We start from the raw sequence: 14076 nt of genomic DNA, 5'->3' as shown, positions 1-14076 counted from the left end.
CCCCAACTCTGGGCCACACGCAGCAGACTTGGACCCAGAAACTTCCCCCTGAAAGCCGGCCGTTTGTATCCTGGATGGTGACTTTGATTCCTCCGCAGAGGGCCCACGGGGGCAGGCCCAGGGCTGAATCACTGTTTGTTTTCAGGCAAGTGCGAGACATTCAAGAGGTTTTGTTGTTTAAGTGGAGGATAAGGGTGGCGAGTGAGCCTGACTCATTCATTGAACTTTCCATGGACAATGTCTTCTTCCCAGTCAAGATTAACTCCCTGGCTCTGATTAATCCACTCACCGATTAATGATCTAATCAACAGGAGCCAGTTAGCCTAATATACAAAGAGCTGTTAGCAATTAAGAAGTTCATCAACTCGATGACCAAAGGGCATGAGGGATAGTTCAGAACACAGAGAAACAGACATGGCTTTGGAGTACGTAAAACATGCTCCACCCACTCCCGTGAAATGCAGATTGTAACTGGGAGATCTCACTTTTCCGTATCAGATGGGCAAAGATAAAAAAGTTAGAAGGTACCCTGCCTTGGCCAGGTTTCGAGAAGGGGCCCTCACCTCCCTGCTGGTGGAAGTATAATTTAATTTCCTCTTGTTGGAGGACATTTGGATGAATGTATCAACATTTTATATAACACACCTGTGACCCGACATGCAAAGATGTGTGTCCAAGACATTCACTGAAGTTGCCATCTTGTTCGTAGAGGCAAAAAATTGTAATCTAACCTAAACTCCCACACGAGTCCCCCTTGTTGATAAATTGTGTGGTCATGGTATACTCCGTACTAGGAAAAAGCCTGCAGTCCTGCAAAAGATCAAGGGAGCTACATGTAATGACACAGAACAATTTTCAAGACTGAATATTGTTACTTGGGAGGAAAAAGCGAAGTGTAGCCTCCCATTTGTGTTACACAAAGACGGGGTGTACGTATTAATATACACGTACATATATATATCTCCCGGTCTCTGTAAAGACCAGCTCTGGAAGGTCATACAAGACACCAGTAGAAACAGTTGCCTTTGGGGAGGGAAATGGAAATCTGCGATGGAGGGAGATTTTCTGTTTTGATTGGTTGGTTGTAAATCACATTTTTTAGTTATTGTTTTTCCTTTTAGTGGGGGATGGACACCTGTGGAAAATGCAGGCCTGTATTCAAGTTTATCGTCCTCGCAGAGGCCCTTCCTGGTCACACTGGCTACTCCCAAACTGCTCTCCGAGGCAGTGGTACCAGTTCTCACCCCACTAAAGGCTGTGCGCCCAGTTCCGCGCCACGGCCCAGAGGTGGCCGCAGGGAGCGCCTCGGCCAGCAGAGGGCGCCGGAGGCCCGCGCCCCGGGGCGGGGCGGCGCGGCCCAGCGGGTCGCTGCAGCCCAGCCGCGGAGGCCGCCCACTTCCGGAAGGACCTGACACCTCAGCATCAAAAGTGTCGCCTCGCTTCCCCTGCAAGGCGGCCCGGGCCAGCACCTCCGGGAGCGGGTCCGTGGCCCGGGGCCTCGCCCGAAGCCTCCTCCCACCCCGCGGTCTCTGCCGCCTCCAGGAGGGCGGGGGCGAGGGCGGGCCTGGAGGAGGGACGGCGGGGCCATTCCACCCGAAGGGAGGGGACAGCCCAGAGCTGCAGAGGCCCCTCCCCGCTTACACCCCTCGGGGCGCAGGTGCGGGCGACCGAAGGAAGCTGGAAAGCCAGAGGCCCGCGCGACGGTGTTTCGAGCACTGACGGCCTCTGGCCTCGACCCATCCCGGCGTCTCCAGGGCATGGGAGTCCCCACCCTTTACAGTTGAGGAAACTGAGGCTCAGAGAGGCTGGGTAACTCGCCCAGGGTAATCCAGGAGGTAGAGCCGGTAATCAGTCATTCGCCAAGTGCTTGACTGAGCCCCGACTAAGTGCTGTGAAGAAAACGGAATAGGGTAATGGGATAAAAAGTGGCTCTGGGGCGGGGCCGGGTGCTACTTTGGCTAGGGTGATCAGAGAAGCCTCCCTTGAGGAGGCGACTTAAATTTAGTTTTGTGTTAAATATATCGTTAATACCAAAAGTGTTTACATGGTCTATGTACAGTTTAAAGACTAATAATATTAAAGATCTTTCTGCACTTAAGAAACAGAACATTACCAACAACTCTAGAAGCCCCTCCTCCCCCAACTAACTACGCTCCGGAATTTTGTATTAAACATTTCCTTGCTTTTCTTTATAGTTTTCCCACCTCCATATACAGCCCTAAACAATACAGAGTTTAGTTGCCTGCTTTTGAGCCTTATGTAAATCTCCCTAACTATGCATTTGTTTGACTTGGTTCTTTTGCTCAAACTATGTTTTTAGACTTGATGTGTGTGTCCTGTGGTGGCATGGAGTTGTAGTTCATTTTCATTGCTCTATAGTATTCCATCATGGGATCATACCACCGTTCATTAATCCATTCTACTGTTGATAAACATTCGGGTTGTTTCTAGTTTTTTGCTATTAGACACAAGAGTGCAATCAATATTCTCTTGTTTCTTCTGGGTTTAGGGCTGGGCAGCAGTTCTCAACTTTGGCTGCTCATTAGAATCACCTAGGAAGCCCCCACCCAGACTAATTAAATCAGAACGTCTGTGGGGGTGGGGTCCAGGCTTGGGTGTTCCCTAGGGGAATCTGCCCGGGCTGAGAACCTCCGGGACGCAGTGGGCCTGGGAGTAGACTTGCTGGGAGGAGGAGAGTCACCTGGTACTAGCTGAGGCCAAACTTGTCCAACATGGCTGTGCCCATTGACACTCCCGCCAGCCAGCATGCTCATCAACACTTGCTATTGACCAAATTTTAACTTTTTGTCCTTCTGAGGGGTGTGAAATGGTATCTCACTGTGGTTTTAATTTGCATTTCTCTCATTACTAATGAGGCTGAGCAGTTGGTGAAGTTAACGCTGAAACAGACTGAGGAGGAGCCCGGCAGGTGAAGATCTGGGGGAAGAGAGATTTGGGGTGGGGAGGGAGGGAGGCTGAAGAGCAGGTGCCAAGGTCCTGTGCGGGAAAGAGCTGGGATGGGGAGGAACAGAACAAAGTGGGTGGGGGATCATTGAGCAGGGGGAGGGTGGAGAATGGCTCAAGACAAGGTCAGCAGGGGTCAGATCAGCAGGGTGGAGGGTGAGGACTTTGGCTTGTACTCTGGGTGAGACTGGAAGGTGGGAGGGTTTGAGCAGAGGGATGCGGGCTTACTCCTCCCTCTCCTGTGTGTGGACAATCATGACTGGAACTGAATAGACTTAAGAGAGGGGTGTATTCTTCGTAATGACTTCATGACACCTGTCTCCCCTGCCCCACCCTCGACTCACCAACTGGAACAAGGGTAAGGATGGTTGTTTAGTTCACAGCTGTCATCCCCAGCACCTAGTGACCCTAATAGACAGTCGTCCCTGCCCTCGTTCTAGGTGGTGAGTGGAGGGACTTACAGATTTCATAGTCCTTGCTTCACAGGTGGAAACAAGTTGGGTGGGACCCGTGGATGTATTTCTGTGCCCTCACCCCCACCCCCTGGCATGGCCCTGTCTGGAGTCGGTGGGCTCACAGGAGAGCTGGGGGTGAGGATACAGCTGTCCCTCCCCTGGGCCCACCCCACATTGGATCAGTCAGTGCCCCCTGTGGAGCCCAGTGTTGGATCCTTTAGACACAGGATCGATGACCCCAGACAGGAGAAGAGACCTCCTCAGCCCCACCCTTCCCCACTACTTTCTCCCACCTGCCCAGAGTGAGCTCTCTCAGCGAAACTCTAAACAGGTCTCTCCTCAGCTGAAAATCCTTCCTTGGCTCCCCAGTGCCCTTGGGGTAAAGTCCAAACTCCTCCAGGCCCTGGAGGCCCAGCAGACCTGACCCCTCCCGGCCTGCCCACCCCACCCCACCCCCATCGCTGGAAGCTGTTCTCAATGGCTCTAAAGCAGTTACTGATTCTTACCTAGGGCCTTTCCCCTCCGTGTTTCTTTACTTCCTCTGGGAAGCCGACGCCCCCACCCCCTGTCAGGTGACCCGCCTCTTGACTGTCACAGTGCCCTGTGGCCTCGCCCCATCAAAGCACACTTCCCTTTGCATTGCAATTGTCTGTTTACTTCGTCTGTCTCGCCCACCGGACGCTGAGCTGTCCTTTGGTAGGGACCCCGAGTGTTTTGTTCAGGGCTGTCCCCAGCTCCGAGAACAGCCCCTGGCACGTAGTGGGCGCTCAGCAAACATCTGCTAAGTGAAGGAACGAATGCATTTTGCTAGATGATGCCAGACTGCTTTGCAAAAAGGCTGTGGCATTTCACACTGCCGGCAGCCACGTGAAGGGGTCCATTTCCTCGCATGCTCCCCGAAACGTGTACTGTCCCTCCTCAATCCCACGCTCCGCGAGGCGCCCGCCGGGCGGAGGAAATTTCCGCCGCCTCCCATGCCCGCGGCGGAGGCGGTTTCCGAACTGCGGGGCCCAGACCCGCGGCGCACGGCGCCAGGGGGCGCCAGAGGCGGGCGACCGTGCGGCGCTGAGCTGGCGGACGCGCGGGGTCCCGCAGGGGGTTCCGCCTCGCCTGGGGCTCCCTGCGCCCGGCGTCCCGCCCCCGGCAGCCCGCCGCCGGGGCCCAGCGCAGCGCCCGGCCCGGCCTCCGTGCGGCCCCCGCCCGGCTCCCCGCGCCACGCGGCGCGAGCCCCGCCAGCCCCGGCGCACCTGCTCGGGGCGTGGCCTCCGGCGAAGGCGCGCCTCGATTGGCGCGGAGGTGACAAAGGGGCGTGGCCTCCCTCGGCCCCGCCCCATCGCGGCTGGAGTACTTAAGGGAGTTGGCGGCGCGTCTCCACTCACAGCGCAGTGGTACGGCCTGGCGGGTGGAGGGCCCTGCGACCCCAGTGCGACCCGGCGACCCCGGCTGCTTCGGCCACCATGCCGCGCTCTTTCCTCGTCAGGAAGTCCGCCTGCTCCCGCCGGAGGCCCAACTACAGCGAGCTGCACGACTCCTCTCCGGGTGAGTGGTGGGGTGCCGGGGGTTTCGGGCGGACAGGCGAAGGCTACGTGAGAGAGGGGGACTTGGGGACAAAATCGAGGGGCCTAAAGCGAGTCAAAGGACTCGGTGTGAGGCATTGTGGGGAGGGGTCCGAGGATCCCGGGGCAGGTGGATCCGGGCGGTTGGTGAGGGGGGGTTTAAGGGGCGGGGGTCCTGGGCTGAGGGGACCTCTCAGCCACCGGGAGGCGGGGGAGCCCCGAGAGTAGAGAAAGGAGAGGAGGAGGCCCGTGTCGGGAGGGACGTGGCGGCCGGGGGCTGGGAAGAGTCCGGAGTCCAGGGGATTCGAGGGAGGGGGTGGGAGCAGAGCTGTGTAGAGGAAGGGGACGGGGACGGGTGGGGCCTGGTGAGCCGCCGAGGTTGCAGCCTGGGGGCTGGGGGTCTCGCCTCAGGCTGGGGACTTGGGGATCTCAGGAGGAAGGAGACCTGGGAATGACCCCTTGATTGGGGGCTGCAGCGGGGAGGGATCTTTTCTGTAAGATCTGGAGGTTAAGGTGGGAGAACCAGGTGACCTGGGTGAGGAGGGGTCTCTTTGAGGGCAGGAACCTGTGTCTGTCCCAGTCACAATTATTTTATTCATCTAATAAAATGAAGGCCAGCCCCACTCAGCCCCTGGCCCACAGCAGGCTAATGTTTGTTGACCGACTGAGTGATCTAACACCTGACCTTGCCCTTTCCTTTGTCTCCCCTTAGAGTTCACCTTCCAGCAGCCCTATGACCAGGCCCACCTGCTGGCGGCCATCCCACCTCCTGAGGTGCTCAACCCCACGGCCTCACTGCCCACGCTCATCTGGGACTCTCTCCTGGCACCCCAGGCCCAGCCAATCGGCTGGGCCTCCCTCCTGCCCCAGGAGATCCCCAAGGCTGTGGAGCTGACCTCCCTGTCGGACGAGGACAGTGGGAAAGGCTCCCAGCCCCCCAGCCCACCCTCGCCGACTCCTTCGTCCTTCTCTTCCACCTCGGCCTCCTCCCTGGAGGCTGAGGGCTACGCCGCCTTCCCAGGCTTGGGCCAGTTGCCCAAGCAGCTGGCCGGGCTCTCCGTGGCCAAGGACCCCCAGTCGCGCAAGGCCTTCAACTGCAAGTACTGCAGCAAGGAGTACGTCAGCCTGGGCGCCCTCAAGATGCACATCCGCAGCCACACGCTGCCCTGCGTCTGTGGCACCTGCGGGAAGGCCTTCTCCAGGCCCTGGCTGCTGCAGGGCCACGTCCGGACCCACACCGGTGAGTGTCCCGCAGGCCGCTGCCCTGCTCCCCTGCTCCCCGCCCCACCGCCTTCTCTGCCAGCTCTTGTGATGCTCAGACTGTGGAAACTGAGGCCCTGAGCACCCTGACTGCCAGCTCCAGAGTTAGGGGCCCAGCTCTCCGAAATGTTTGGCAGAAACACTCGTTCGTTCATCAGCTAAGCTGATGGCTAGATAGATAACTTTCGAGTCTCTCTACCAGCTCAGCTTTGCAGCCAAATGGGTTGGAGCTGGATACGGGAAAGGTGCGACCAACACCTTGCTGTTGGGGCCAGGTGTGAAGGGGCCACCCTGCTCCAGCCTCCCCCAGCCCACCCCAGCCCAGCCCAGCCAGACAGGATGTTGTCAGACCCCCTGCCTGGTTCTGAATCCTGCTTTGATGACTTCCTCAAACCTTGGGCTGATGTTTCCCCCCTCTGAGCCTCAGTGGCCTCATCTGTAAAATGAGCCTGAGAACACCTTGTGGGGTTTCCGTGCGGGTCAAATGAAAGAAAGCACCTGGGGCAGTGCTTGGGACGTAGGCACGCACAGAAGTGGCAGTTGGTATTTGTCCTGCTTTCATGCGGTGTGACCTTGGGCAAGCAGTTGAACTTCTCTGGGCCTCAGGATTATGATAGCATAATCATATAGAGTGGATTATGATAGCATTATATAGGGTGGCTCTCAGGATTCAGTGGCTCCTTAATCACTTTCTTATAATTTATCGTCGTGAGGGTTCTCAGATCTGCTCTCTCCACCCCGTCCCTGGAGTGGATAAACTCAATCCTATCATGCAGACCCAGGAGCACCTTTGCTGGCAGGAAATGTGATTATGTCTTGCTGTTTCAAAAACACAATACTAAATGTGTAGAAAATTGTGAAATGGAGCCTCTTCTATCCTTTAGCTTTCTGGAAATGGGGAGAAGGTCGCCACTCCATCCTTTCAGAACATGGTGAGGGCCACCGGGGCTGGGGCTGCTCTTTGCAGAGTGACTGTTGAGGGAGAAGGTTCAAGGGTCATCACTAGTGGCTTTGGGGTCAAGCTGGCCAGGTCGGGGAGACTCAGTTCTGGCATTTCCAGGCCGGTGGCTGACCTCTGAGCTGTGGGGGCAGTGGGAGGTCTGTGGGGCCTGGCATTTTGCAGGCGTTATTGGTATCATTATTCTTCCTACCAAGCGGTCCTGGCGTCCTCCGCAGCTGCAGACTCTGGCTCCCGTGTCCCCTACTTTGTGCACAGAGAGCCCTGACGTGAACGTGTGAAGGTCCAACTGCCCGGCCTCAGCCCTGCGCCCTGCCCAGCTTACCGGGGCTCTATTAGGGGGAGTGGAAGCCCTCAAGGTGTCCCCCCACCCCGGACCCCCCAGCTCTCTCCTCTCTCCTCCGGACATTATTTTCATGTAAAGGCACGGCCAGACACACAAAGCCTGTTGAAATGCATCCTGGCCTTCCTCATTGACTCCCATTGTGGCCTTAATGGTGGGCCCAGCGGGGGAGGGGAGCAGGTGCACGGGGCAGCGGTGCCCAGCACCTGTTCCGGCCGCAGCTGCTGGCCCTCGGCGTGTCAAGCCCCTTTAATCCGAGGAGGATCGCATGTACAGTGCCCCCCTCCACGGCCTTTGTCCCCGCCGGCCTGGTGCCGACTTCACACTCGCCAGGAGCGCCAGAAAGATGTCTGGGGGGTGGGGATCTGTGGGGGGCGGGGGTCTGCATCTCCTACTCACACACAGACCTCCACCCTGTCGCATTCTCTGAGGCCTCCCTCCTGCTCTGCTCAGGGTCATGTCTAAGCGGATACAACAGAAAGGTAACGAGGGGCTGTGCGCAGGGCCCGCTTCACCTGTGTGAATGCAGTAAATCACCCACGGCCCTAGGAGGGAGGTGCCATCCTAACCCCACCTTACAGTTGAGGAAACTGAGGCACAGAGAAGGAAGTCACTTCCCCAAGTCACAGCATAAGGCTGGAGCCAGGGCTCCTGGACCTCCACCAGGGAGGTGAGAGGGAGGCGGTTCTCTGTGCCCTGGGGAGTACAGGACTCTGTCCCCTTTTCCAAATCGGCACACAGGCAGCCCTTAGTTCCCAAGGGAGTGTGCGAATGAGGAAGAACTTCATTCACTGGGACCTCGTAGAATGCAGTCATCAAACCCTTCAGGCCTGATATGCAGAGGGTGCTCAATGACGGCAGAGCAGATTACTCAGGAATCCCTTCCCCAGTTCTCCGGCTAGGTCCCCCCTCTCTGGTGTGGCCTGTTTCCTTGGTTGTCTGCCCCAGGAGACCGAGCCCCGGAATGGAAGGTTCCGCAGTCAGCCTCAGGCGTCTGACATCTGGACTCTCCCTTCCGTGCTTTGCCCGGTGCCCGAGGCACCCAGTAGGCCTATGGAATTCAGTCATTCATTCCCTGCTGAATTCCAGCACTGGGATTTAACAAGTGGGCCACAGCCTGGGGGCATATCAGGCTGGGAGTGGGAGGAAAGAACTGTCTTTTGGAAAACACTCAGTATTCTAGAATAGTGCCTGGCACGTAGTGGGAGCTTGATAAGTATTTGTTTAGTGAGTTACTATTTTTATTCGGGAAATGCTGCACCCCCAAGAAAAAACAAAACCCAACATTGTCAATGTTTTTGGGCCGTGAACTAGATCCTCTTGGTTGGGGCAGGAATTATGAAAAGTTGGTGAACAGCGTTATCTGGTGGTGATTGAGGGGTCAAGCCCTTTTGAGGCCTTAAAAAAAAAATCAGACATTTATTTTCTGACCACTTACTGTGTACCCAGCCCGGTGTTCGAGACTCTTCCCAGCGTGGCCTTGGCCCGGCAAATGGCTTGAGGGCCAAGGGTGGGGAGGGGTTTTAAACAAGTCATAGGGTACAAAGTTTCTGTAGCCTCTTGGGGGTCCCAGGCCCTGGGTGGGAGGCTTGGAGTGGATTCAGGGGAGGCCCCTGCCCCCATGGGACTCAGTCTGACTGGGGGACAGACAAGGAGACTGGAAGTTGCCCTGAGTGTCTTGTGATGGGGAAGCAGCCTGGAGGAGTGGCCTGACCTCTGGGCGCAGGCCTTGAAGGCTGCCTCTTAAGCTTTGTTCCAGGCCAAGGAAACCCAGGCGTGGTAAGGAGCAGCCGCTGCCCCGACCTGTGGGGCGGTTGGAATCCAGGGCTCCGGAGTCGGGCTGCTTGGTTCTTGCTGGGTGACCCTGCATGTGCTGCCTCACTGCTCTGCGCCTCAGTCTCCCCATCTGGAAACGGAGGACGAGGGTGGGATTAAGTGGGATGAGTGTAAACCGCTTCTCCCTGTCTGGGCACAAAGTCGGTGTTCAGTAAACCGTGATTGTCATCACCGTCATTTGCTGAGCGCTTCCTGCCGGCCCTGCGTGGATGGTACTTTATCCTACCTTCTGTCAGTTACCACCCCTGTGAGTGGGGATGAGCCCCATTTACAGGTGGGCAGATGGAGGCTCAGAGAGGCCAGGCCACTTGCTCACTGTCGCACGGTGGGAAGCGCGGAGCTCCCCCAAATCCAGGCCTCGGGACGCTGGATGGGCCGGGCTCGGGTGGTGGGACTCCTCCAGGCCAGGGAGCTGGACTCTGCGGGTGCGGGTGGGGAGGGCCTTCAGTAGATGCCGGCTGTCACCACAGTGACTCACCTCCGCCTCTGCCCCTCCGCAGGCGAGAAGCCCTTCTCCTGCTCGCACTGCAGCCGCGCCTTCGCCGACCGCTCCAATCTGCGGGCGCACCTCCAGACGCACTCGGACGTCAAGAAGTACCAGTGCTCGGCGTGCTCGCGCACCTTCTCCCGCATGTCCCTGCTCCACAAGCACCAGGAGTCGGGCTGCGCCGGGGGCCCCCGCTGACCCGAGAGGCTCCTTCCGCTGCTCCGGACCCCGCAGCGCAGCGGCCTCCCCAGCTCCAGGAGGAAGGCCCCGGTCCTCCTCGCTGCCACGGAATCCCTTCTGAGCCCCCTCCTGGCTGCATGGACGTCGCAGGACTCTGAGGGCCATTGTCCGGCTCTCTGTGCTCTGGGTGCCTCCGTGGGCTCTGCGAGAGGCCTTCCCGTGGACCTTTCTGTGGGCGGCGTTGGGAGGGTGGATGGCAGGTTTGCAGCGGAGAGCCCTCCCGGCAGCCGCTGCTCCAGAGCCCTCTGGAGTGGCCTTTCTCTGTTGGTTCGTGTATCCAAAGCTGTCTGGATACAGCTGCTTCCAGCTCCAAGACAAAAGCTGGCAGACTGTTGGGAAGCTCCCACCCCACTCAGGGGACCCCAGCCCTCCAGGAGCCCTCAGGCCACCCCTCCAGGAGGGGTGACTAACTATGCAATGATCCCCCCAGGTGCACCCTCGGGGCCTGGGGCGCAGTCGGACACAGAGAGGTGTCTAGACCCCAGGATGCCCCAGGCCTGGGCAGCTATTTCAGCCTCCTGCTTGTCGTGGTGACACCTGTTTCACGGGCAATTGAACAGTGTCTCAAAAGGGGCAGTGAGTAATTGCCATCACTTGTCGGGGCCTGAGTGGGGCACTTTGGCCCCACCAGTGTGTCTCCCAGAACTATTTTCGGGGCCCGACAGGTGGGCCCGGGAGGAAGATGTTTACATTTTTAAAGGTACACTGGTATTTATATTTGGAGCAACATTTTGTACTAAGGAAACGTTTTGTATAGTTATATGTTGTACAGTTTATTGATATTCAATAAAGCGGTTAATTTATATATAAAAAAGTCTACTCGGTTTTATAGAGGAGTGAGGGAGGAGGGGCAGGCGATCGCGGAGCTCAGATACTCCTGACACAGCCTTAAATCTCGGCCTCTTAAACGTCCCGTGACTTTGGACTTCTTGGTTTTACCGTCAGGGCCCTTGTTTGTGCAAATGGGTTTTCCTCCGAGCCTGGGTGTCCTGCGGAGGTGGAGGGTGGGAAACACCCGTGGGCCCGTGAGCAGCAGGGGTGTGCACGCAGGTTCCTTGCACTCTACGCCGTGGCCCTCATTTGTCCTCTCAGTCTCCTGTTTTGAAGCTCAGCAGGTCCCAGGGTGAGGGGCGGGCGCCCTGGGTCTCATCAACCAGACAGGCTTTGCCCCAGCACGGCCGGTCTTTTGGGCAGGGATTGGCCGCTTCTCCAGGGAGGGAGTGGAATGCAATGAGCAAGGAGGGGACAGAGGATGTCCTTCCTGTTTCCAAGGGCTCTGGGCCCCGCTCCGGCCTCCCTGTCCGACCCACACCTCTGTCTGGCCGCTGGGTACCAAATGGCCTTTGATTCGAGGAAGTTGGCTGGCTGGAGCCGGGAGGGTGAGAAGCCAGGCCAAAGGGTTAGGGGTCACTCAGCTTCCTGCTGGAGGACAGGACGGGAAGATGGTCAGCTCGCGTCCTGGGCTGGGATAATTCATTCCCGGCCGGCTGGCTGGCGTGGTGACCTCACCTCTGGGGCGCTCCTGGGGCCAGGAGAAAATGAGTGTCCTTTCTGAGCACAAAAGGTGCGAAGGTGCCAGTTCCCTGCGGGGAGCTGAGCGGGCTGCGCAGGCGTCCCGAGCTCCGGAGCCCCAGAGTCAGGCGGGGGTGGGGGAGCTGCATGTTCCAAAGGAGAGATGATTCTTTCTTCTAAACAGGAAACGGTGACCCGCAGGCCGGGAGCAGCTCTTAATGACTTGCAGCTTTCCTCCCAAAAGAAAAAAAAGTTCTCTAACAATCGCCAAATTGTAGGCGGCCTCCCTGAAGGGAAGTTGGGGAGTTGGGATGGGGGGTTGGGCACCAAATTGCTGAAGGCCTACTGTGTCCCACGTCCCTGGGCTGTCCTTTACATCCCCCCACGATAGGTGCTGACATGGATGGCAAATGAATAAACGACTTCACACACTCGTGGAAGCCCCTGGCTGCATCTGAAATTGGATGTACCAGGCTCCTGGCATCCCGGGGGTCAGATACGCCTGGCTGTGCCCCCGGCTCTGGGCCTGGAGCAAGGCTCTCCCCGTCTCGGACCCCCAGTTTCTGCCTCTATGAAACAGGGTGATGAAGTGGGAATAGGAAGGCAGTGCCTTCCTCCCGGAGACTGTAACGGGGCATTCATTGAGTAGGTTTGGAGGACCAGTGTGTGCCAGGCCCTGTCCTAGGCCCTGGGGTTAAAGCCGTGGACAGATACACAGTCCCTGCGCTCACAGAACTTATGTTCTAGTGGGGGAGACAGAAAACAAACAAGTATTAAATAAGCCGCTTTCCCCAGTGAGGGTGCCAAGATGGAATCACGGAGAGCGGGTGCCCGCGCGCTGCGGGGTGGGGCTCTCTCCGATAAGGCGGGCGGCGGGTCGCAGAGCCCTGGGAAGAGCTGACGTTCCAGGGGAGGCCCGAAGGAGGAGAGACTTCCAGTCACGGGAGGCAGCAGCTAGTGCAGAGGCTTCAAGCTGGAGTGAGAAAGACCCCGGGGCTGGGAGCGGGGAGCAGAGGAGTCGAGATTCAGCCACTGGGGCATTTCAGCAGCGGGTGATGAGGCCTGCTTTACTTTTGTCCAGATTCCCCGGCTCCCGGTGGAGAGGGAGTTAGCCGGTCAGGGGAGGAGAGAATCAAGAGCTGGGAGCCCAGTGAAAGGCTGGAGGCCCGGGTGGCGGAGGCCCGGGGTCGGGGAGGCCGGGGGTGAAGATGGGTTGTAACCAGCGTTGTGGTAGCTGTGCCAGGCAGCACTGTGCCGGGCACACCTGAGCGAGTTATGTGGGGATATTACAAGAGGATGTTGGACCTGGTGGCCAGGGTGGAGGTGGGGATAAAAAGAATGAGAACAGTCCTCATGTTCTGCTCTGGAACAGCCCCCACTTAGCACATGGCTAAGTGAAAAAAATGCCGTGCAGAACATGCTCCCTTCTGTGGGAAGAAGAGGGTGGAAACAAGCATGTTCTTCATTCTTGTTTGTATTTGCATATGGAAACTCTGGAAGGATTTACAAGAAAATCATAAAAGCGGTTCTCTAGGGAGTCACAGGAGGTGGAATGGGGTGGATGGAGACAAGAGGGAGGAAACAGGGAGACAGTTTTTTAGGTTTTCCAACAACTTGGTATTTTGCAATAATTTCGACCTGACAGAAGAGTTTCGAGAAAAGTGCAATAAGCTGGAATCTTTCATTGAGTTTCCTCACAATGTTAACATTTCCTCCTGTTTGCGTCTTCTTTCTGTGTGCACGTATACACATACCCACATGTTATTTATTGCGGAATGATTTGAGAATAGGTTGTAGACATGATACCCCTGTATTTCAGCATGTATTCCTTAAGGACGAGAACATTCTCTCGGATAACCACAGTTCAACGATCACGATCAGGAACTTCAGCCCTGGTGCAACGCTAGTATCTAATCCACAGTCGTAAGCGAGTTACTCAGCTGTCCCAGTGATGTCCCTCCACAGCACTTTGTGGGGCAGGAGTCGGGGAGACCCAGGATCACACATCACATTGACTTGTCCTGTCTCTTTAGTTTCTTTTTTCTGGGACACCTCCTTTCTTGGTCTTTCGCGACTTTGACATTTTTGAAGAGTTCAGGCCAGCTATTTTGCAGCATGTCACCCAATTTTTGGACTTTCCTGGTGCTTTCTCATGATTACATTTGGGTGGAGCACTTTTGGCGGAACCACAGGATGGCGTTTGTCTCTCTTACTGCAGGGTATCAGAGGCACGTGAGGCCAGCCTGTCCCCTTACTGGTGACGTCAGCTGGTGAAGGTGGTGTCTGCCAGGTTTCGCCTGGATAAAGTTCCTCTTTTTCCCCTTTTGTACTTAATCCATATCTTGCGGGGAGACATTCCGAGACCATGTGAATATCCTGTTACTCCTCAAACTTCCACCCACAAGATTCAGCCCTCGCTGGTGATTTTTGCCTAAATCAATTATTTCTATGGTGGTTGCCAAATG

General features: G+C 57.0%; 1 protein-coding gene across 1 annotated transcript; it reads left to right on the top strand.

The window, feature by feature from the left end:
* The first annotated feature begins 4780 nt into the window (after nucleotides 1-4780).
* Nucleotides 4781-11894, top strand: SNAI1 (snail family transcriptional repressor 1). The gene is made up of 3 exons (XM_058562487.1): nucleotides 4781-4958; nucleotides 5688-6215; nucleotides 9873-11894. Exons 1-3 carry the CDS (start codon nucleotides 4877-4879, stop codon nucleotides 10055-10057), a joined length of 795 nt encoding a protein of 264 aa, XP_058418470.1. The 5' UTR covers nucleotides 4781-4876; the 3' UTR covers nucleotides 10058-11894.
* The last annotated feature ends 2182 nt before the right edge of the window (nucleotides 11895-14076 follow it).

This window comes from Diceros bicornis, chromosome 19 (assembly GCF_020826845.1).
Source record: "Diceros bicornis minor isolate mBicDic1 chromosome 19, mDicBic1.mat.cur, whole genome shotgun sequence".
Taxonomy (NCBI): Eukaryota; Metazoa; Chordata; class Mammalia; order Perissodactyla; family Rhinocerotidae; genus Diceros; species Diceros bicornis.
Note: the sequence above shows the minus strand (reverse complement) of the source record. Positions and strands in the feature narration are given on the sequence as shown.